The sequence below is a fragment of the Vigna radiata genome, unplaced genomic scaffold (genome assembly GCF_000741045.1).
Source record: "Vigna radiata var. radiata cultivar VC1973A unplaced genomic scaffold, Vradiata_ver6 scaffold_190, whole genome shotgun sequence".
Classification (NCBI taxonomy): domain Eukaryota; kingdom Viridiplantae; phylum Streptophyta; class Magnoliopsida; order Fabales; family Fabaceae; genus Vigna; species Vigna radiata.
The window spans coordinates 411,864-433,742 of NW_014542194.1; the positions used below are offsets into that span (position 1 = coordinate 411,864).

The 21,879-nt window shown below is 39.1% G+C and overlaps 3 protein-coding genes and 1 non-coding gene across 4 annotated transcripts; all 4 read left to right on the top strand.

The window, feature by feature from the left end:
* Nucleotides 1-562: 562 nt before the first annotated feature.
* On the top strand, nucleotides 563-3,811 carry LOC106779310 (protein DOWNY MILDEW RESISTANCE 6-like). The gene is made up of 4 exons (XM_014667396.2): nucleotides 563-878; nucleotides 1,490-1,740; nucleotides 2,237-2,558; nucleotides 3,230-3,811. The coding sequence occupies exons 1-4, from the start codon at nucleotides 669-671 to the stop codon at nucleotides 3,461-3,463; spliced, it is 1,017 nt and encodes a 338-aa protein (XP_014522882.1). The 5' UTR covers nucleotides 563-668; the 3' UTR covers nucleotides 3,464-3,811.
* Nucleotides 3,812-9,544: 5,733 nt separating this feature from the next.
* LOC106779284 (opioid growth factor receptor-like) lies at nucleotides 9,545-10,672 on the top strand. Its single transcript, XM_014667365.1, has 2 exons — nucleotides 9,545-9,834; nucleotides 10,024-10,672. Exons 1-2 carry the CDS (start codon nucleotides 9,545-9,547, stop codon nucleotides 10,670-10,672), a joined length of 939 nt encoding a protein of 312 aa, XP_014522851.1.
* Nucleotides 10,669-13,116, top strand: LOC106779285 (paternally-expressed gene 3 protein-like). Its single transcript, XM_014667366.1, has 3 exons — nucleotides 10,669-12,062; nucleotides 12,112-12,377; nucleotides 12,479-13,116. The coding sequence occupies exons 1-3, from the start codon at nucleotides 10,669-10,671 to the stop codon at nucleotides 13,114-13,116; spliced, it is 2,298 nt and encodes a 765-aa protein (XP_014522852.1).
* A 2,503-nt stretch (nucleotides 13,117-15,619) lies between these two features.
* Nucleotides 15,620-15,693, top strand: TRNAI-AAU. The gene has a single exon. It is a non-coding gene; the product is annotated as a tRNA-Ile (tRNA).
* The last annotated feature ends 6,186 nt before the right edge of the window (nucleotides 15,694-21,879 follow it).

Sequence of the window (21,879 nt, forward strand, 5' to 3'; positions counted from 1 at the left end):
TTGAAAGAGGGACTAAAACCAAAATCGTCCTAAAGTATAGGGACTAAAATCATATTTAATCCAATAAAATTTGATCTATCAACGTTATCTAAAGTATCAAAGCATCAATAATTTGATTCTTATCAAGTTAGATCGTGTTAGGAGGTGATGCCAAATTTTTTTTTTTTTTTATGTATAAATATAAAATTTGAAAATAAAACTATTTAAATAAAAGAAGTTGAAATGAATTTAAAATAATCTGAAAATTAATTTAATTTACTTTTGAAACAAAAATATATTATTTAAAAAATAAATTTTAAGTGTAATTCAATTCTACTTATAAAATAAGAACATAAAAATATGCTAACATAATTTAAGAAATGATATTAAATTAAATTCAATTACACAAAATTAATTTATTAAACAAAACTTATACTTATTGTAAATTTAGTTTATTTTTAGTCAACAATAAATCTCAATTTACACTCTCATATTTAATTGACTACAAATGTTCAACCCAGCTCTTATAATATGCAAAAATAAAGAAAAAGGAACACATTGTTAGAGTTACATGGATCACATCGCTTGTGTGCCAGATTTGCAAGTTAACTGTACAAGAACAGTGAGACAGCATATGAAACTCATCCTATTTTTATCCGAAGAAACAACAATTGAAACTCCAGTTAGAGATGGAGAGCATGGATCGGATGCTTTTGTCAAGCTGGTACGATGTTCATTCCACAGTGCCCTCATCCTACGTGCAATTACCAGAAAACAGACCTGGAAAGGTCGTTAGTTCTTTGCATGAGCCCATACCAGTTATTGATCTTGGAGAACGTGATCGTCCTCATCTCACTAAACAAATCCTTAAAGCTTCTCAGGAATATGGCTTCTTTCAGGTTATTTTCAATCTCACCATAACTTTCTTTCTTCACTCTCTGTGCTTATTCTCTTTCTTTCACAAACATTAAAATCTTCTCTTAAACAACTGAATCGTGAAAAAAAAAAAGAGATAAAATTTAGGAGGTTCCTGACATTTTGCAAATTACGTTATATGTTCACGTCGATTAAAAATATAATCAATTTATATTATATATATATAAGTAGATCTAAATCTTATCTTGAATCGATTTTATGAAATTAAATTAAATTTAAAATTTATTTTCTAACATAATATTAGAATCATAAAACCTACTGTAGCGAGATCTATCTCCATGCCGTTTTTAACATACATATAATGTTTTTTGAAGTCTCTGTTATAGAATAATATTGTGTTTAATTTGGCTTTGAGTTCATCTGCATTGAAAAATGAGAACTGGCTAAAATAAATGCATACTTTGGTTTTGGGTTTTAATTTTCTTCGATTTATATATAACATTATTTTTAATTTAAAATTTACTTATAAGTTTCTCATTTTTGTTCAATTAAATTCATTCTTATATTATTAAGAGGGACTAAATATATTTCCACGGAAAATTGACTTAGTAATAAAGAAAAAACTTTGAAATAGGTGATCAACCATGGAGTTTCCCATGATTTGATGGACGAAACACTGAACATTTTTAAAGAATTCCATGGCATGCCTCAAAAAGATAAGGTAAATGAATGCTCGAAGGACCCAAATGGAAGCTGCAAGATTTACACAAGTGGTGAGAATTACAAGAAAGATGCGACTCAATATTGGAAGGATTCACTAATGCATCCTTGTCCTCCTTCTGGCGAAAACTTTCAGTATTGGCCTGAGAAACCATCTAATTACAGGTGAAGTTTATTTTGCATATTTTTTTCTTCATTTATTTCTAATTATGGTTGTGTTTTCATCATAATTTATTTTTAATATCAATTTAGCCATCCATCTATGATATTTGTTTGCTAGACATGATAAAGTAACTAATTTTCTTATATTTGTTATAAACGTCATTTTAAACGAGTTATGGAACATTATTATTATTATTTTCAAGATTACGTAGGCATGTATAGAGGTCAACTTAAATAACACATTTCTTTATGGATCGATCACTATCTTGGCATTATAATTTGAAAAAAAATCGTAATCATTATACTCTGTATGACATCATATCAAATTTAAATATATACATTTCCAATGAAAGTAGTTTGATTTGTTTTGATTCCTTTGCTTTTATAGAAGTAAGTAGATCGTCATCAACAAATGATTAGACTTTTTTGTATTTTTTTAATAAGATGTTGTCCATTTAATTAGGCAACTAACAAAAGGTTTGATGTTGGAACCTTTTAGGGAGATTGTTGGAAAATATAGCAGAGAAATGAACAGACTTACCCTTGAAATTTTGGAGATTCTGTGTGAGGGGTTAGGGCTTGAGCGAAGATATTTCTGTGGTGGACTCTGTGAAAATCCATCACTGGCTGCTCATCACTACCCTCCTTGCCCTGAACCAACTTTAACATTGGGTTTAGCTAAGCACAAGGACCCTACAATTATCACCATTTTGCTTCAAGATAAGGAGGTTCAAGGACTACAGGTCCTTAAGGATGGGACATGGATTGCTGTTGCCCCTATTCCCAATGCTTTTGTAGTTAACATTGGTCTACTCTTGCAGGTTATTAATTTTCTTTCATTTTCCTTGGCTGATTTATTATGATTTTCAGTTAGTTTAGAAAATTATAAGTTAGAAATAGATTTGAGTTGGAATAAAAGGTAAGTTAACTCACAATCTACTAACAATAATTATTTTTTATCATTTTTTCATTATTTTTTTATAATAATTGGTTACTATTATTTATATAGATTGACATTGTGATCTTTTTGCATATTAAGATGTTGTTTAATTAAAAAAAAAAAGATATTGTTGAATAATAGTTGAATAGATTTTCTTTAATTCAATCCATAATAAGTCAACTAATTTGAGTGAAATTGACTTGTGACTCTATCATTATTAAGTGAATCTTATTATAGAGTTGTAAAAATTTACTTTATAGTAGCATAATTAACAAAATCCTTATTATTTAACTGATTTGAACTAATTTTTTTCTTCTAGCTTTTTTTTGCCACAATTATTATTTATTTGCTAAAAAAACAGCCATGCCAAAAGGACACTATAAGATAATATATAATGAGTTATATATGTTTATTGTCACATAGAGAGAATTTAAACATATTATTGTTATGTTAAATTTTAGAGTTGTTGTACAATGTCTCTTTATGAGAAACTGTGATACTTAATTTAATTGTCAATTTGGTCATTAATATGTTCTCTAACTCTAATTGCAGATTATTAGTAATGGAAGACTTGCTGGTGTGGAACACAGAGCTGTAACGAATTCTAGCATTGCACGCACAAGTGTTGTATATTTTGTGTATCCATCATTTGAAAGCAATATAGAACCTGCACAAGCTTTGCTCAAAGAAAGCAATACTCCACCATTGTACAAATCCATCACCTGCAGAGAGTTTCGTGCAAATTTCTTTCAAAAGGGTCCTAAGGTTGAAGAAGATTTACAATGACTCGAATACCGTATGCTTACAGGAACGTATCATATGTTTATAGAAACTATTTGGTCTTGAAAAGTTTAATTCTATGGTGCATCCGTTCATATATGAAATAATAAATAACTTGTTACATATGTTAATGAAGATATTTTTGTTTATAAGAATTTTCAAATTGTGTTGTACATGTTATAATTCTCCCACCAAAGAGGATATTATGTAGGTATATGAAGATGACATTTGTACCCTTATAGTGTTACATTTAGGTCATGTGTATCTTTCCTAGATTGATAATATGTTCTCTATAAATCCATGTAGCTCTATTTCTATTGGTATGGAATAAACTCGTATTTTCTATTTTTTTTTTATTATTCTTTTTCTTTTTCTTGTAGCTCCATTAATTATTATTGATTCTCTATAGTTTTTTGATAGCGGTGTCTCAGATCATGTCACCAAGGATGTCAATAATCTCACTCACAAAACTCTTTATGTTGGTAATAATACTTTGAAAATAGACCAATTGCACCACTTTGAACAATGGTTCATGTATGTTTATTCAACACATTCGTTCTACTAAATACTATCTTCCTATTCAATTACGTACCATTTTTCTTAACAAAATGTTTCATGTTTCAAATGTGACAAAGAATTTCATTAGTGTATCAAAATTTGCTTCCAATAACAAGGTTTATTTTGAGTTTTATCCTAATCACTATTTTTTCAAAACACAACACCAAGAAGACTACTCTTCAAGGAAAAAATAAAGATGACTTGTATATTTTTCCATCTTTTTAGTCAAAATCTATGGCTAATTACACACAATTCACTCCTTCACGGCTTGACAACACTTCCACTTCTATTGTACACAAAGTTCTGAAACATTGTAATATCAAACTTTTAAGTTTTATTTTTTGTCAAAATTACATCAATTACCTTACTTAACATCTAATAAGGTTTATACTCAACCTTTACAATTAATTTTTTGCTGATATTGTTGGGTAAAAACAAAGTCACACATAAGATAAAATAAGATATGAACATGGGTTTATATACACATAAGATACCTCTATTGGTAAGAGGTCTTTTGGAGTGGTACCAAAAGCAAATCCGTGAGGGCTTGACCCAAAGCGGTGGATAATGTCATACGCTTAATTTGTAAAGTATTGTTTAATATTGTGTCTATTCTCAATACTCATTTTATGGTTACTTAATCAAAAGCTGGTATATTCAAACTTATGCAAGCTAAGAATCAAGCTCTTGTAGGAAACAATACTTGGGATCTTGTTCATCTTCTTAACGACATTATGAATTTTGGCTAAAAATGGATTTTTTGAAATAAATATAATGTAGATTGTTCTTTTCAAAGGAACAAGGCAAAACTAGTTGCTTAAGGTTTTCATCAACCAAAGGGAATTGATTACAACAAGACATTCAACTCAATTGTGAAGCCTTCTACTATACATATTGTTTCGACCATAGCTACCTCTCAACACCGGTCTATATGCAAACTTGACATAAATAATGTTTTTCTCCCTAGGACCTTAACTAAAACTATTTACATGAAACAACTGCAAAGATTTGATTTCATTAATTCGCATCTTGTTTACCAGCTCAACAAAGACATTTATGGTTTAAAACAGGCTCCAAGGCTGTGGTTCAACAAAGTCAGTGACACTGACCAATTTAATTTTCAATACATTAAAAGCAAAGCAACACATCCTTGTTTGTCAGCTTTTTACTTCCTCATTTATCTTTTTTTTTACAATAAGTTGATGATATATTATTATTGACACTACTCATATCAACTTTTTAATTACCTTTTTAAGCTCTGGATTTTTTAAGGATTTCAATCCTTTTGCATTCTTCTTTAGAATTAAAGTTTGGTAGATTCCAAACAATTGTCTATCCCAAATTAATGAGTTGTGTCAGACACAGATAGTATCTACATGTGTTACCTGACCTTCAACAAAAAATCTAACTTGTTACTTACATCATTATTTGCTGGATACCTGTTTAAAATATATCCACAGGTAGCAGTGGATGCCTGCAAATATTTAAAAGGAAATATTATAAATTTTTAAAATTAAATCTAAATAAAATTATAAAAAAATATATAAACTATAATATAAAAATTACATTAAAAATAGGTTTAATTGCTTCTTTTGTCCCCAGTTTGGTTGAAGTGTGTCAAATTCGTCTCCCTTTTAGAAAAATGTCAATTTCGTCCCCATATAGAAAACTCACTTGATTGACTTGATTAACATAATAAAATATAAATTAAATATGAATATTAAGTTTTTACATGTAATTAATATTAATAAGTACGAAAAGTATAATATCTACTATCAACTATCCATAAATAATAAATATGCTTTTAGTCCCTATATTATCAAACGATTTTGGTTTTGGTCCATCTTTCAAAGTAAGGTACATTTTAGTCCTCCTCTTTAAGGAAACTTTGATTTTAGTCCTCCAAAACTAACACCGTTAAAAAAGCAGCTGATGTGGCTAACTGTAGACTTAAACGACTTTTTTTTTTTTGCGCTAAGTTAGTGTTTGTGACGTTTTCTCCCTCTCTCTCTCTCCCTCGTCTCTTCCTTCCATCTTCCACCCAACCTCTCCCCACCCTCCCCACCCTCTACAAAAAGGTCATCGACACTCTCATCATCGTCCTCTGCAAAACCCCGTCACTCTTTAATTCCCACACCTTCGTACTTCTGCAGATCCCATTAGCTTTAATCCCACCGACCAAATATCAGAAAGCATTGCCTCTGTCATGTGGAAGAGGAACCAGAATATTTGGTTGTTGATACTGGACCGTAGTCATCCACATGTGCCCTCTTCACCATTGCGCTTTTTCCTTTCTTTTTTCTACTGCTTATCCCTTTTCCACAGATCACAATATTCACTGCCACACCCTTTACATTTTCTGCTTAGACTTCAACACCTAACCATCATCATAAAAAAACCAGCTAAAAACTCCAACAACTGCATGAGCTAATGTGGCACCCGATAACCACAATTGCTAATTTGACTGGTTTGACCACCTTCCCTTTTGTACTGTAAAAATCATAACAGAAAGCAAACTTCAACTACTGATAGCCTTGTTAATTTGCTTAGAGTTCTCTAATCTGCATACAAGAGAATCACACTCTCCAAAGCACTTGTTTCACAGAAAGAAAATATCAAGGGTTGACTGAACAACTGCCAATGCCAAAGCAGATTATTACAAATTATGAGTCAAGTTCTCTACTTCCATCAAAACCATTTTTCCCTAATCTCATCTTTCAATTCATATTTGATGAGCTTGTAAAGTAATAAATTCACCATAACTGGACAAAATGCTTTTGAAGATATACTCCACACCAGTTTCCAAGAGTTCTTGCAAAAAGTTAAGCCTAAACATTTATAGTAGAGGAAAAATTAGGAGAAAAAGAAATCATTTTCTGTATAAATTAAAATCAACTGACATTTATATTTGTCACATGGAGGGTCTTGTTGCACAAGAACAGACTTGTGTTGTATGGCAATCTAAAAGCAGCAAAGCGAGATTTAAGAGAAGGAGTACAATTGTTTGTGAAAGCTTCATAACTTCGGTTCTGCAGAAGGTCATAAAAATGCTCGTCTCTAAATTGAAAAGTTGTGAGACGGGTAGTAGGGTTGCTAAGAAGCTCATGTATGTTTACAATCGTGTTGCGGCTCCCCAATCGTGTTGCGGCTCCCCACGACCCCAACCAAACTACGGCTCCGAACGATCCTAGTCGGATTGCGGCTCTGGGCAATCCCTGCCAGACTGTGGCTTCAGAAGATTCCAGCCGGACTGCGTCTTTGGACGACCCTAGCTGCACTGTGTCTCCGGACGATCCCAGCCGCACTGTGGCTCCCGATGACGTGAACCGGACTGCGGCTCCCGACAAAGCGAACCGGGTCGCGACTCCGTACGACGCGAACCGGACTGCGGCTCCGGACGACACCGGTCGGACAGCGGGTCCGGACGACCCCAGATGGACTACGATTCCACACGACCCCGTCCAGACTGCGGCTCTGGACGACCCCGACGGACTGCGGGTCCAGACGATCACATCCGGATTGCGTCTTCGGACGACCCTAGTCGAACTGTGTCTCTAGACAATCCCAGATGCACTGCGTCTACGGACGATCACAACCGGACTACGGCTTCCGAATACCCCAACCGAACTGCGGCTCGGGATGACCCTGGCTGGAATACGGGTTCGGACGATCCCGGCCGGACTGCGTCTCTGGACGACCCCGGCCGGACTGCGTCTGCGGACGACCTCTGCCGAACTGAGTCTCCGAACGTCCCTGACTGGACTACGAATCCGGACGATCCCGGCCGGACTGCGGCTTCGAACTGCGGCTTCGAACTGCGGCTTCGAACTGCGGCTCCCGACGACACGAACCGCACTGCGGCTCCCGGCGACACGAACTGGACTGCGCTTCCGGACGATGCGAACAGGACTGCGGATCCGGACGGCCCTGGCCGGACTACGGGTCCATACGATCCCAGCCGCACTGTGTCTCCGTACGATCCCAACCGCACTGCATCTGCAGACGATCCCAGCCGCAGTGTAACTCCCTATGACGCGAACCACACTGCGGCTCCCGACGACGCGAAATAGTTTGCGGCTCCGGACGACCTCTGCTTGACTATGCCTCCGGACGACCCCAGCTGGACTGCATCTCTAGACGACCTCGACCGTACAGCGCCTACGGACGATCCCGACTGGACTGCGTCTCTGGACGACCCCGACAAGACTGCATCTTCGGACGACCCTAGACGGACGACGCAAACCGCACTACGGCTCCGGACTACCTCGCCCGACTGCGTCTCCAGACGACCCCGGTCGGACTGCGTCTCCGGATGACCCTGGACTGACTGCGTCTCTCGACGACCCCGACCGGACTGCGGCTCCGGACGAACTTGGCCCGATGTCGGCTCCAAACAAACCCGACCGAAATACGTCTCTGGGCAACCCCGGCCGGACTGCGACTCCGGACGACCCCCGTCGGACTGCGTCTCCGAACGACCCCCGCCGGACTGCGTCGCCGGACGACCCCCGCCAGACTGCAGCTCCCGACAACACGAACCGGACTGCGACTCCCGACGACGCGAACTGGACTGTGGCTCCGGACGATACGAACCGAACTACAGATCTGGACGGTCCCGGCTAGACATCGGGTCCGGACAACCTCGGCCGGACTACAGGTCCAGAAGATTCCAACCGGCCTGCATCTTCAGACGACCCAAGTCGAACTGTGTCGTCGGACGATCCCAACCGCACTGCGTGTGCAGACGACCCTGACCAGGCTACGAGTGAAGAAGACCCCCACTGGACTGCGGTTCCAGAAGACCCCCGTAGGACTGCACCACCGGACGACCCCGACGGGACTGCGTCTCCTGATGTCTCTTGCCGGACTGCGTCTTCGGACGACCCCGGCGGGACTACGTCTTGGGACGTATGACGCGAATCGGCCTGCGGCTCCAGACGACCCCGACCGGACCACGTCTACTGACGACCCCGGCTACACTGCATCTCCGGAAGACTCCGGCCGGACTGGGTCTCCGGACGACTCCGGCCGCACTGTGTCTTCGGACGATCCCAACCGCACTACGTCTACAGACAATCCCAGCCGCACTGCGACTCCCGACGACGCGAACCGGACTGCGACTGCTGACGATGCGAAACATTCTGCGGCTCCGGACGACCTCTGCCTGACTAGGCCTCTGGACTATCGCCGGACTGCATCTACGGACGACCCCGGCAGGACAGCGTCTCCGGACGATCCCGGCCGGACTGCGTCTCCGGACGACCCCGACTGATCTACATCTTTGGACGCCCCCAAACGGACGACGCGAACCGTACTACGACTCCGGACTACCCCATAGGACTGCGTCTCCGTACCACCTTTGCCGGACTCTCTCTCCGGACGACCCCGGTCGGACTGCGTCTCCGGACAACCCTGGCCAAACTGTGTCTCCCGACGACCCCGGTCGGACTATGTCTCCAGACGACCTCGGCCGGACTGCGGCTCCGGACGAACCCGACCGGATTGCGTCGCCGGACGACCTCGGCCAGAATGCGTCTCTGGACGACCCCCCCGGGTTGCGTCACCGGCAACACAAACCGAACTGCGGCTCCCGAAGATGCGAACCGGACTGCGCATCCGGACGGCCCCGACCGGACTACGGGTCTGGACGACCCCGGCCGGACTGCGGGTCCAGACGATTCCAGCCGGCCTGTATCTTCAGACGACCGGAGCCGCACTGTGTCTCCGGACGATCCCAACCGCACTGCGACTGCAGACAATCCCAGCCGCACTAAGACTCGCAAAACGCGAACCAGACTACGACTCCGGACTACGTCTCCGTACGACCCCGACCGGACTGTCTCCGGATGAGCCCGGTCGGACTGCGTCTCCGGACGATCCTGGCCTAACTGCGTCCCTCGACGACCCCGTCCAGACTGCGTCTCCCGATGGCCCCTATCGGACTGCTTGTCCGGACGACCCCCGTAGGACTGCGGCTCTGGATGAACCCGACCTGACTGCTGCTCCAGATTAACCTGTCGGAATGCGTCTCTGGACGACCTCGGCCGGACTGCGGCTCCCGACGGCGTGAACTGGACTGCGGCTCCGGGGGATGCGAACCGAACTGCGGATTCGCACAATCCCGGCCAGGCAGCGGGTCTAGACCCGGCCGGACTGCGGGCCCAGACGATTCGAGCCAGACTGCATCTTCAGACGACCCAAGCCGCACTGTCTCCGGATGATCCCAACCGCACTGCGTGTGTAGACGAACCCGACAGGACTGCGAGTCCAGAAGACCCCGACCGGACTAGGGCTCCGGACGACCCCGGCCGGACTGTGGCGCCGGACGACCCCTACCGGATTGTGCCTTCAGAAGACCCTGGCAGGACTGCGTCTCCGGACGACCCCGGGCAGACTGCGGGGCCGAAGGACCCCGTTCAGACTGAAGGTCCAGACTATCGCAGCCTGACTACGTCTTCGGAGGACCCCAGCCGCACTACGTCTTCGGACGAACCCACCCGCTCTGCGGCTCCCGATGACACCGACCGAACTGCGGCTCTGGACGACCCTCACCGGAATGGACCTCCGGACGACCCCCGCCAGACTGCGTCTCCGGACGACCCCCGCCGAACTGTGTCTTCGGACGACACCGTTGGGTCTACATATCTGGACATATGACGCGAACCGGACTGCGGCACCGGATGACCCTGGTTGGACTATGCCTCCTGACGACCCCGGCCGGACAGTGGATCCGAATGACCCCGGCCGAACTGTGGCTCCTTACTACCCTCGTCGAACTACGTGTTCGGACGTCCCAGGTAGGACTGTGTCTCCGAACAATCCTGGCTGGACTGAGTCTCCGGACGACCCTGGCCGGACTGCGTCTTTGGACGACCCCGGACGGACGACGCGAACCGCACTACGGCACCGGTGGACCCCACCGGACTTCGTCTCCGGACGACCCCTGTCGGATTGCGTCTCCAAACGACCCTGGTCTTACTGCGTCCCCGGATGACCATGTCCTAACCGCATCTCCCGACGACCTTGACCCGACTGTGTATCCCGACGGCCCCGGGCGGAATGCGTCTTCGGACCACCCCGGCCAGACTGCGGTTCCGGACAAACCCGGCTGGATTGCGGCTCCGGACGAAACCGGCCGTAATGCGTCTCCGGACGAACCCGGCCGGAATGCGTCTCCGGACGATCCCAGGCGGACTGTGTCTCAGAACGACCCGGGCCGGACTGCATCTTCGGACGACCACGGCTGGACTGCGTCTCCTGACGACCCCGGCCGGACTACGGCTCCGGACGAACCCGACCTGACTGCGGCTGCGGAGGACCCTGGCCGGGATGCGGCTCTGGACGAACCCGACCGGACTGCATCTGAGAACGACTCCGGCCGGACAACGTTTGTGGACGACCCCAAACGGACGAGGCGAACCGCACTACGACTCCGGACTACCCCTCGTACTGCTTCTCCGTACAACCCTGGCCGGACTGTATCTCCCGATGACCCCGGCCAGAATGAGTCTCCCGACGACTCCGGCCGGACTGCGTCTTCGGACGACCCCAGCCGGATTGCGGCTCCAGAAGAAACCAACCGGACTACGCCTCTGAACGACGCGAACCGAACTACGTCTACGGAAGATGCGAACCGGACTGCGGATCCGGACAGCCTCGACCGGACTATGGGTCCGGACAAACCCGACCGAACTACGGGTCCAGACGATTCCAGTCGGCCTGCATCTTTAGATGACTGGAGTCGCACTATGTCTCCGGACGATCCCAACCGCACTACGTGTGCAAACGAACCCGGTCGGACTGCTTGTCCAGAAGACCCTGACCGGACTGCGGCTCCGAACGACCCCTACCGGACTTCGCCTCCAGAAGACCCCGGCAGGATTGCGTCTTTGAACGACTTCGGGCAGACTGCGGGGCCGGAGGACCCCGTTCGTACTGAAGGTCCAGATTATCGCAGCCGGACTACGTCTTCGGAGGACCCAAGCCGCACTGCGTTTTCGGACGATCCCAGCCGCATTGCAGCTCCCGATGACGCCTACCGGACTGCGTATCTGGACGACCCCAGCCGGATTGCGTATCTGGACGACCCTGGTCAGGCTGCGTCGCCGGACGGACGACGCGAACCAGACTACGGCTCAGGACGACCCCGGCCGGACTGCGTCTCCGGATGACCCCGACCGAATTGCGTCTCCGGAGGAACACGACCAGACTGTGTCTCCGGACAACCCCGGCCGTACGACGGCTACGGACGACCCCCACCGGACTGCGTCTCTGGACGAACCCCGGGCGGACTACAGGGCCGGCGACCCCGATCGGTCTGCGGGTCCAGACGATCTCAGCCGGACTGCGGCTCCCGACAACGGTAACCGGACTACGGCTCCCGACAACAGTAACCGGACTGTGGCTCCCGACGACGCGAATCTTACTGTGGCTCTGGACGACGCAAAACGGACTGCGGCTCAGACGAACCGGGCCGGACTGCGAGTCAGGAAGACCCTGACTGGACTGCAGCTCTAGACGATCCTTATCGGACTGCAGTTCTAGACGACCCCCACCGGACTACGCCTACGGACGACCCCGACAGACTGCTTCTCTGGACGACTCCGATCGGACTGCGTCTTCGGACGACCCCGGCGGGACTATGTCTCCGAACGGACGACGCGAGCCGGACTGCAGCTCTGGACGACCCCGGCCGGACTCAGTTTCCTCACGACCCCGGCCGGCCTGCTTCTCTGGATGACCCTGCCCGGACTGCGTCTTCGGACAACCCCGGCCGGACTGCGTCTCCGGACGACCCTGGCCGGACTGCGGCTCCGAACGACCCCGACCAGACTGATGGTCCGGATGACTCCTACCGGACTGCGGGTCCGGACGACCCTAGTCGGATTGTAGCTCCGGGCGATCCCTGCCAGACTGCGACTCCGGACGATTCCAGCCGGACTGCGTATATGGACGAACCCAGGCGCACTACGTCTCTAGAGGATCCCAGCCGCACTGTGGCTCCCGATGACGCAAACCGAACTACGGCTCTGGCGACGCGAACCGGACTACGGCTCCGTACGACGCGAACCGTACTACGGCTCCGGACGACCCCAGCCTGACTACGACTCCTGACGACCCCGGCTGGACTGCGTCTCCGGACGACCCTGGCCGGACTGCGCCTCCGGACGACCCTACCTAGACCGAGGGTCCGGACTATAGAAAAGTATTGGTTTAAACCTCTTTTTGGTCCCTAAGTTATAAGCAGATGTTCAGTTTAGTCCCCATTTTTAAAAATGTAAATCTTTGGTCCCTAAGTTATAAAAAATGTATCAAATGAGTCCTTTTTTTATGTTCATGGTCAAAGTACAAAGAAGTAATTGACATTTTTTATATATGGGGACGAAATTAACATTTTTCTAAAAGGGGGACGAATTTGACACACTTCAACCAAACTGGAGACAAAAGAAGCAATTAAACCTATAAATATACAAATTGATAACCTAATTGGAAAGAGTTAAAAAGGGAATAAATTCCACCAATTTAATATCAATTATTATAATATCAATTATAATAATTGATATTTAACACTAACAATTAAATTAAATAAAGGGAAAGTAAATATACAAAAATTAGCTAATAAAGACTAATTATTACAATTTAAAACTAATTACTATAATTGATATGACTTTTATTATAATTTATATCCTCCCGCAAGTTGGACGATCTGGAAGAGAGATGTAACTTGGACAGTAATGAGTCAAACCGAGGATGAAGCAGAGTCGTCCGGAGACAAAGTTGATCATCAGTAGACATAAAGGAAACCCGAAACTTGCCTTTTTGGACATTTTCACGAACAAAATGATAGGTTAGGGCTATATGTTTCATCTGAGAGTGAAAAATAGGATTAACACTCAAAGTTGTGGCATCGGGACACCGGGGTGTTATTGCCCAGATTGAGTTTTATCATAACGATTGGGTCGAGTTTGTGCATTCATGGTTGTCATGGGAGCAGGAATCTGTCGTTGAGCAGCAGCAAGGGAGAGTTCTTGAATGAGAAGCTTCTCGAGGAGGTCATCAAAAAGAATGGGAGTGTCCCTTGCATTGACGCCGTCAATGACAACTCTATAACCATCGTCGAGGCCACACAAGACATGGTCAGTCATGTCTTCAATGGGGCCAAGTGAGGCAAGGAAGTCTGCAGTTTGCTTCAGAGAATGCATGTAGGTGGTGATGGATTGGGTACCTTTGGACGCCGTGTGGAGACACTCCTTTAACTGCTTGAGGTGGCTGCGAGATGCCTTGGCATAGGTGCGCTGAAGAAGAGTCTAGGGATCATGGGATGTCGTTGTTTGAGACACCAGGGGTGCCACTTCAGGGGAGAGAGTGGTGAGGAGAGCACCGTATATAAGACGGTCCTGTCGACGCCAAGTTTGATAAGCAGGATTCAGAGTTGGAGGTACATCGGTGGTGGAAATCGTCAACGGTGGCGTAGGAAAGGATCCATCTAGATATTTGAGAAGATCATAGCCATCAAGAAGAGATTCAACCTAAAGTTTCCAGGTGAGGTAATTTGAGGGTAGAAGCTTGGTGACACTGCTAAGGGTGACGCAAGTGAATGGTTTTGATGGCTCATGAGGGTTGCTAATAGATGAAGAGTTGTCGTTGGCCATGGGAGGCAAAAAGAAAGGAAGGAGCGACGTCCTGTGTTGTAAAAAAAAAAAAGAAGATGATCGTTTTAGGCTGATACCATATAGAAAAGTATTTGAATGAATTGATTTGATCATTGAATTACAATAGTATAAATATACAAATTGGTAACCTAATTGGAAAGAGTTAAAAAGGGAATAAACTCCACCAATTTAATATCAATTATTATAGGGTTAAATATGTTTTTGGTCCTTAAACTTTCAGTGAAAATTGGAATTAGTCCCTCTCCAAAACTTTGGCCTAAATTAATCCCCCAACTTTAGCAATGTATGAATTTAGTCCTTTTAACTAAATTTTGTTAGTTTTATTTGATGTTTCAAGCACGTTTCATGATAGCATTTGGAATGTTTACACTGTATGACACATTTTTGCTTCAATGTTAACTAAGAAACGCGTTTGAAATATCAAATAAAGTTAACAAAATTTGGTTAAAAGGACTAAATTCATACATTTCTAAAGTTAGGAGACTAAATTAGGTCAAAGTTTTGAAGAGGAACTAATTTCAATTTTTACTGAAAGTAAGGGACCAAAAACATATTTAATTTACTAATTTTAATTTTAACTAAAAGTTAAGGGATTAATTTTAATTTTTACTGAAAGTTAAAGGACAAAAAACAATTAATTTAGTAACTCGTACATTAATTTACTGTGATGTAAAAATGTCAAGTAATTGAGATATTTTTTATAGTTATCGTTTAATTTTATTTCAAATTAAAATGTAAATAATTTTTTAATTAAAAATGAGATTTTTTTATAAGAAATTATATCCTATAAAAAAAGTTAAAAGAGAGTGAGAAACTAAAGTTCAAGAAATATAATTTCTCAGGATATATTATATTAGGCAGAGATGCTTTTGGTGTTTAATTTTAATTTGCATACAATACAATCAAAGCGGCGTTAGGTATAACAACAAATGGCCTATTAGCTCAGTTGGTTAGAGCGTCGTGCTAATAACGCGAAGGTCGCAGGTTCGAGACCTGCATGGGCCAATTTTATTTTAAGATATATCTTTTCAATAATATGGGCCATTTAATTCAGGTATTTTATGGACTTTCTATTTGCACTCCCAAGCCTTGAAAAACCTTGGTGCGTTTTATTTTTCACAGATCTTGGCGAGAAATCAAGTTGGTTTAAATTTTTTCTTTTAATCTTTCACTGAATGTTTATAATCTGTAATAAGAATTATTCTATTAAAAATATGTTGACTATGATACACATAAGTAAATACAGATACAATACTATAATTTTCTTTTTCAGAACTTTGCTGCAGAAAACAAGTATGCCCCAATAAAGAAGTTTCGAAAAACAAATCTTACTTATATTCAAAGAAATCCGACATAAAGGGCAAATAATAAAACTAAAAAATGTTGAAAATGATAGGTTTGATAAGATAAAATGAAAGGCAGAAGCATCAGAAGTTGGTGGAAACTACTAATCTATATAAACTGATAGATGATGTTTTGGGAATGAAAGTTTGCTTATAAAAATGAAGAAGATGATGAAAGTATGATAAGATGGGAATTAAAAATAAATTGAAAATGGTCATTGATTATTACTGTGCTTATGATGCTGACCAATCATACCAAAAGATACACAACTCTGTTCCTCCATCTTTTGCTCTATCAATGGGTTGCAAACAAAGAATAAAATAAACTTCAAAGTTATCAAACAACAAAAAGAGGTTAACCTATATATATATATATATATATATATATATATATATATATATATATATATATATATATATATATATATATATATATATATATATTAATATACTTTAACAATATTTTTTTGCAATATTTTAACACGTGTTATTATTATTAGGCTTAATATCGTTTTTGGTCTCTAGTTTGGAAGGTTTTGTTCAATATGATCCTACTTTTTTTTAGTAACAACTGATCTCACTTTTTAAAAAAACTGTTCAATTGACTCCTTTTTTGTTACGACGTCAATTTTCTAATGGTGCTGGTTACGACGTCAATAAGTTCTTTCATGCATTCACCTATCCAAATGTTATTTTAATAGTCCTGACATAATGTTATGTTAAAAATCATGTCATCATCGTATACAATAAGGATTATAATAAACAATTTAAACTTGAATATGGGACCACTATGAACAAAAAGGACTCAATTGAACAGTTTTTTCAAAAGGTGGGATCAATTGTTATGGAAAAATAAATGTAGGACCATATTGAACAAACCCCCCAAACTAGGGACCAAAAGCGGTATTAAGTCTTATTATTAATTGTGAAATACTGGTCCATATTGATAGTTATGATTATTATTATTAATTGTGTAATCATTTTGGACTAATATCATAAAATGACATGTTAAAATATTGTCAAATATAGTTATTCCATATATAACATCCATTATTATTCCATTTTACTCCGACACAGTTTGCTGGCAATGGTTACTCATATATGGTGGCTACCATTCATCCGACAGAGAAGCTTTTTTAGTGTTTTTAATATAAAAAATTAACTGAGAAAGTGAATTTGCGAGTTCATAGCATAATCATTCTAAATTTACTTTTTCTAGTTGACCTTGTTTGTACACTTTTTTTTTTTCATTTAGTGTGTTTTTTTTTTCTTTTCTCTTCAATTTTTTATTTTTCACGAGTGAAAAATGTAATTAATTATGTAAAATCAATTTAGGCTGGTAGTTTAGAATTGAACCACATTCTTTTAGATTGCAATCTTAATTTTTTTTAGAATTGTATTTGATTTTATTAAGAATAATTTAAATATAAACTTAAGTCCTACATTAAATGAAAAATTATATATAAAAAAAACTCATACCATCATAAAATCCTCTCTAAACATAATTTAGACAAACAAATTTACTTATCAAATCGCATATAACAAAGTAAAAAAAAATTATCTAAAACATAGTACTTATAATATTAAATATAGTTCACACTTTAATAAAAAAAAGTCACATATTTTTTTGAGTTAATTTAAATTTAAGTTCATTTTTTAACCACATTCAATCGTAATCAATAAACATATAAATCAAATTACATAAGATTATTATCGTTTATGCCATTTTTATTTTTTTTTATTTTGTCATGAACTTTTCTTGATTTATTTGATTAAAACATTAATAATGTAATAGTGGTATTGTGATTATACCAAATACAATGAATTTTTTGAATGCTTTTATTATATAGTTAATTGACCTAAATTTTCAACACAAAGGTGTATTAAATACTAACAAAAAGTTGTGTTATCCATAATGACACCACTCAATCATATTACCTTTAGTAAAGTATATCACATGCATTTGAAATGAATTTTACTATATTCTAAACTACATGAACATTATGTTAATTTATAAAGTACAAATCCAACAATAATCACATGCTAACGTCCTAAAAAATGTTGAAAGAACCAAATTGTTTAGAAACCTATGAAAGTAGGGAAGAATTTTAAGTAATTGTACAGTCTTAGCATTACACCACAAGTGTAAATAATACAAAAATGTAAAGGCAATATAAGAATAAACTCATTAGATGGTATGATACAACTAAAGTAATAGAAGGAATTAATTGCAATTGTAAGTTGTAAACCGCAATTGAAACATCACTTTCACATGGCAATCATTTTCTACTTTTTTGCATTCATCCAAACACAAACCCGAGAGATCCGCTTAAATTTTTGCTTCGAAAAGTAAAAGAAATAAAGAATGTGTACCCACAAGCTCTTTTAAGATTTTCGAATCTCAATTTGGAAAGTGTGATTTTTAGTTATGATTATGGCAAATGATCGTTACTTGGACATGTCACACATTAATGGAATAGTAACTCTTTCATTTATAGGATAGTAAAAATATTAATATTGGGTGGATGAATTTTCAATGGATAATGGATAGTTGGTATTTATAAATATTTATTATTTATGGGTAACATGATAATAAGGAATAGTTGGTAGGTACGAATGACAAAAAAAAATTCACTCAGATATTCAAAGATAAAATGTTTCAGAAATAGTTAATATTCGTAGATATTTACTATCTGCGAGTTACGAGTAGTGTGCATTTTAATATCTGCCTATAAATGGGTCAAGTACGAGTAGTCTCCATTATCCACAAAAAATAAAAATAAAAAGATAATTTATATTTTATTTAATTAAATTTAATTTAAAATAAAATTAATTTATATTTTATTAGATTAAATTTAATTTAAATAAAAAATTAATTTATATTTTATTTTATTTATATTAAATTATATATATATATATATATATATATATATATATATATATTATATATATATATATATATATATTTTTTTAATTTTATTTCAAAAATGTATAGAATATATATTTTTTTATATTTGTGGTTATCTACATGTACCTACGAGTTTTAAAATATCTGCGAATTTTTTTGAAATAGATACCCGCGCGAATAGTGAACGTGTTGCAGGTGGAGTTTTCATTTTACGGGTCGGATTGTGGGTAGGCACTATCTGTACCCGACCCGACTCCTCGACCCGATCCATTGTTATCCCTAGTAAAAAGTAATGAGTATCTTAATACCTGGTTATGTGCATATCACACTAACCATATATGAAAGTATTCATTACTCGCAAAAAGTTAAAATAAAAATTTAATTTATGTTTAATTAATTTAAATTTAATTAAAATTTATTTATATTTTATTAAGTTAAATTTAATTAAAATTACAATTAAAATTATACTTAATTTAATTTATATTATATTTTTTATAATTTTAGTTAAAAAATTTGTAAAAATTCACACATATAAAGTATCCTAAATTTTAAAATACTTACTGATAAATTTTAAACCAATACAATGTGACGGATAGTGTATATATATATATATATATATATATATATATATATATATATATATATATATATATATTGTTCTAAAGAGGTAGCTAATATATACCATTCATACCTTGGGATCCCATTGTTCACTTGTTCATTCATTTAATTGGTTAATGAAATTAATTAGCATAATGCGGTCATAGTTTATATACCCACCGACACAGATTGAGGAAGTGAGAGTAAAAGGGAAAACCGTAACTTTTTGAGAAAACCGAGGGGATGAAGTCAACCTTGAGTCTGTGAAATAGCAGTCATTCAAACACAAACTTCTAGGGTTTTTGAATTTGCGACAATCATTTATGAGTGCATATTATATCTCATAATCCGTCACTTCAGCCAATAAATTTTCTTGTATTTGAAGCATGTGATTAGGTAGCTTAGGAAGTATCTCACACATGCTACCAATCTCCCAGGAATTAATCAAACAAAATACTAAATCTTATTACCCCAACTTTTCATTAATTATGTCTTATGTTCTTCCTTTTCTTCTTTTCAATTATGCCTTTTAAACTATCATTAATTCATTACATTATCCTCAATTATGCCTTTTCAATAGTTTACTCAATAAGATTATTTTTGTTGAAAACTATAATTGTGTTACATGTACCAATAACACCCTTTTGTCCAAAACTGTTGGTAGCATGCAACATTTGTCTTTTAATTTAACATTGAACCAATAATAATCAAACGTATGCTTTTGTACTGTGTTATGAAATGGCTTTTGTAATGTATATATAGTTGAATATGTTGTTATAGAAAGCGATATGTAACTTATTATTAGAATTATGATGTTTCCCTATTCATAAGTAGACTCGATCAAATTTATTTTTGTGAAGATGACATTTATAATCTCTGGGGAGAATCCAAATCCACCACAATCACTCTAACAATTCACAAAATCCTCACAAATACTCCACTTTGTTAGTTTTTTTTTTTTTTTTTTTTCAGAATTTCAACCACATAAAAAAATTAACATTAATCTCAGTTCAAAACTTTAATGGAAATATTCGTATTTATATTATAGGAAGTCTCACATTAACTAGAGATAAGACTAATTTATAATATATAAGAAAAGTGCAAACCTTACCTTACAAACCGGTTTTGTGGAGTTAAATTAAGCTTAAAATCTACTTTCTAATATATATAATACTTTACTTTATTATTTATACCTACATAGAGACTTAGATTTACATTTGAATTTCCAATACATTCATGAAACAATGATAATCACATAGTTAAAAGCACATCAAAATTGAAGCACACACCATCTTCTATCTAGTGAGAAAAAGCAACAATGTGGATACATATAGATGTCAAACTCAAGGTATAATCTCAAAATGATAAGATTGAAAGAAGGAGATAAGTAAGTGTGTGTGCTTTTTGAGAGAGAGGTGGAAAAAAGGGTATATGAATTGGGGTCAGAATTCCTTAGTGAGTGGTAGTTTTCAATGGTTTTTTGTATTGGTAGGAAGGATGGTGATGATGATGATATTCCCACACTAGGGAGGGTAACATGCAATATTTCAATGGGGCAGTTTGTGGCACTAAGGGTAGTTAGTTGGAATTAGGCAACCCCACAAGGGTTTGAGCTTCATCCTCAATGTGGCCAAGCAATCACCGAATCACATGGGTTTTGGTACTCTTGTGTAACATAAGGTTACCTAATGTGGCTTCAAAGAAGGCTGACGTATAGGATTGTGACATGGAAAATGTCCCCATACAAGATCATCATTCATTTTTTCTAAAATAGTACGTGTATATATATATATATATATATATATATATATATATATATATATATATATATATATATATATATATATATATATATATATATATATATATATATATATATATATATATATCATTAGTAGCTTTAATAACATTTTTGGTTTATTCAGTGTTATTTTGTACACCTTCCAATTGTAAAAGACATTATAGATATATAGAATTATGATACACTTTTACATTCATTTGACATAAAATATAAAAATAAAATGGTCATAAAAGTATAAATTTTTGTATTCTTTTAAAAAAGAAAAGAATAAAAATAAATAAGAATAGTGTCAAATGAATGTAAAAAATTTAGATATGTGTTAAAATATTATTTTTCATAAATTCTGAGTGAGAAATTATCAAATTTGATAATAATTTTTTATAAAAAAAGGTATAGGATGTATATGTGATTTATATTCTTGTGACATTTATATATGTTTTTTAAAGGGTTGAAATCCCCATATACTTCTTTGTTTATTGTTTATAAAAGAAAAAAAAATGTTCGTTTTTTAATGGGATGGGTCAAAAATTTCATGACCATTG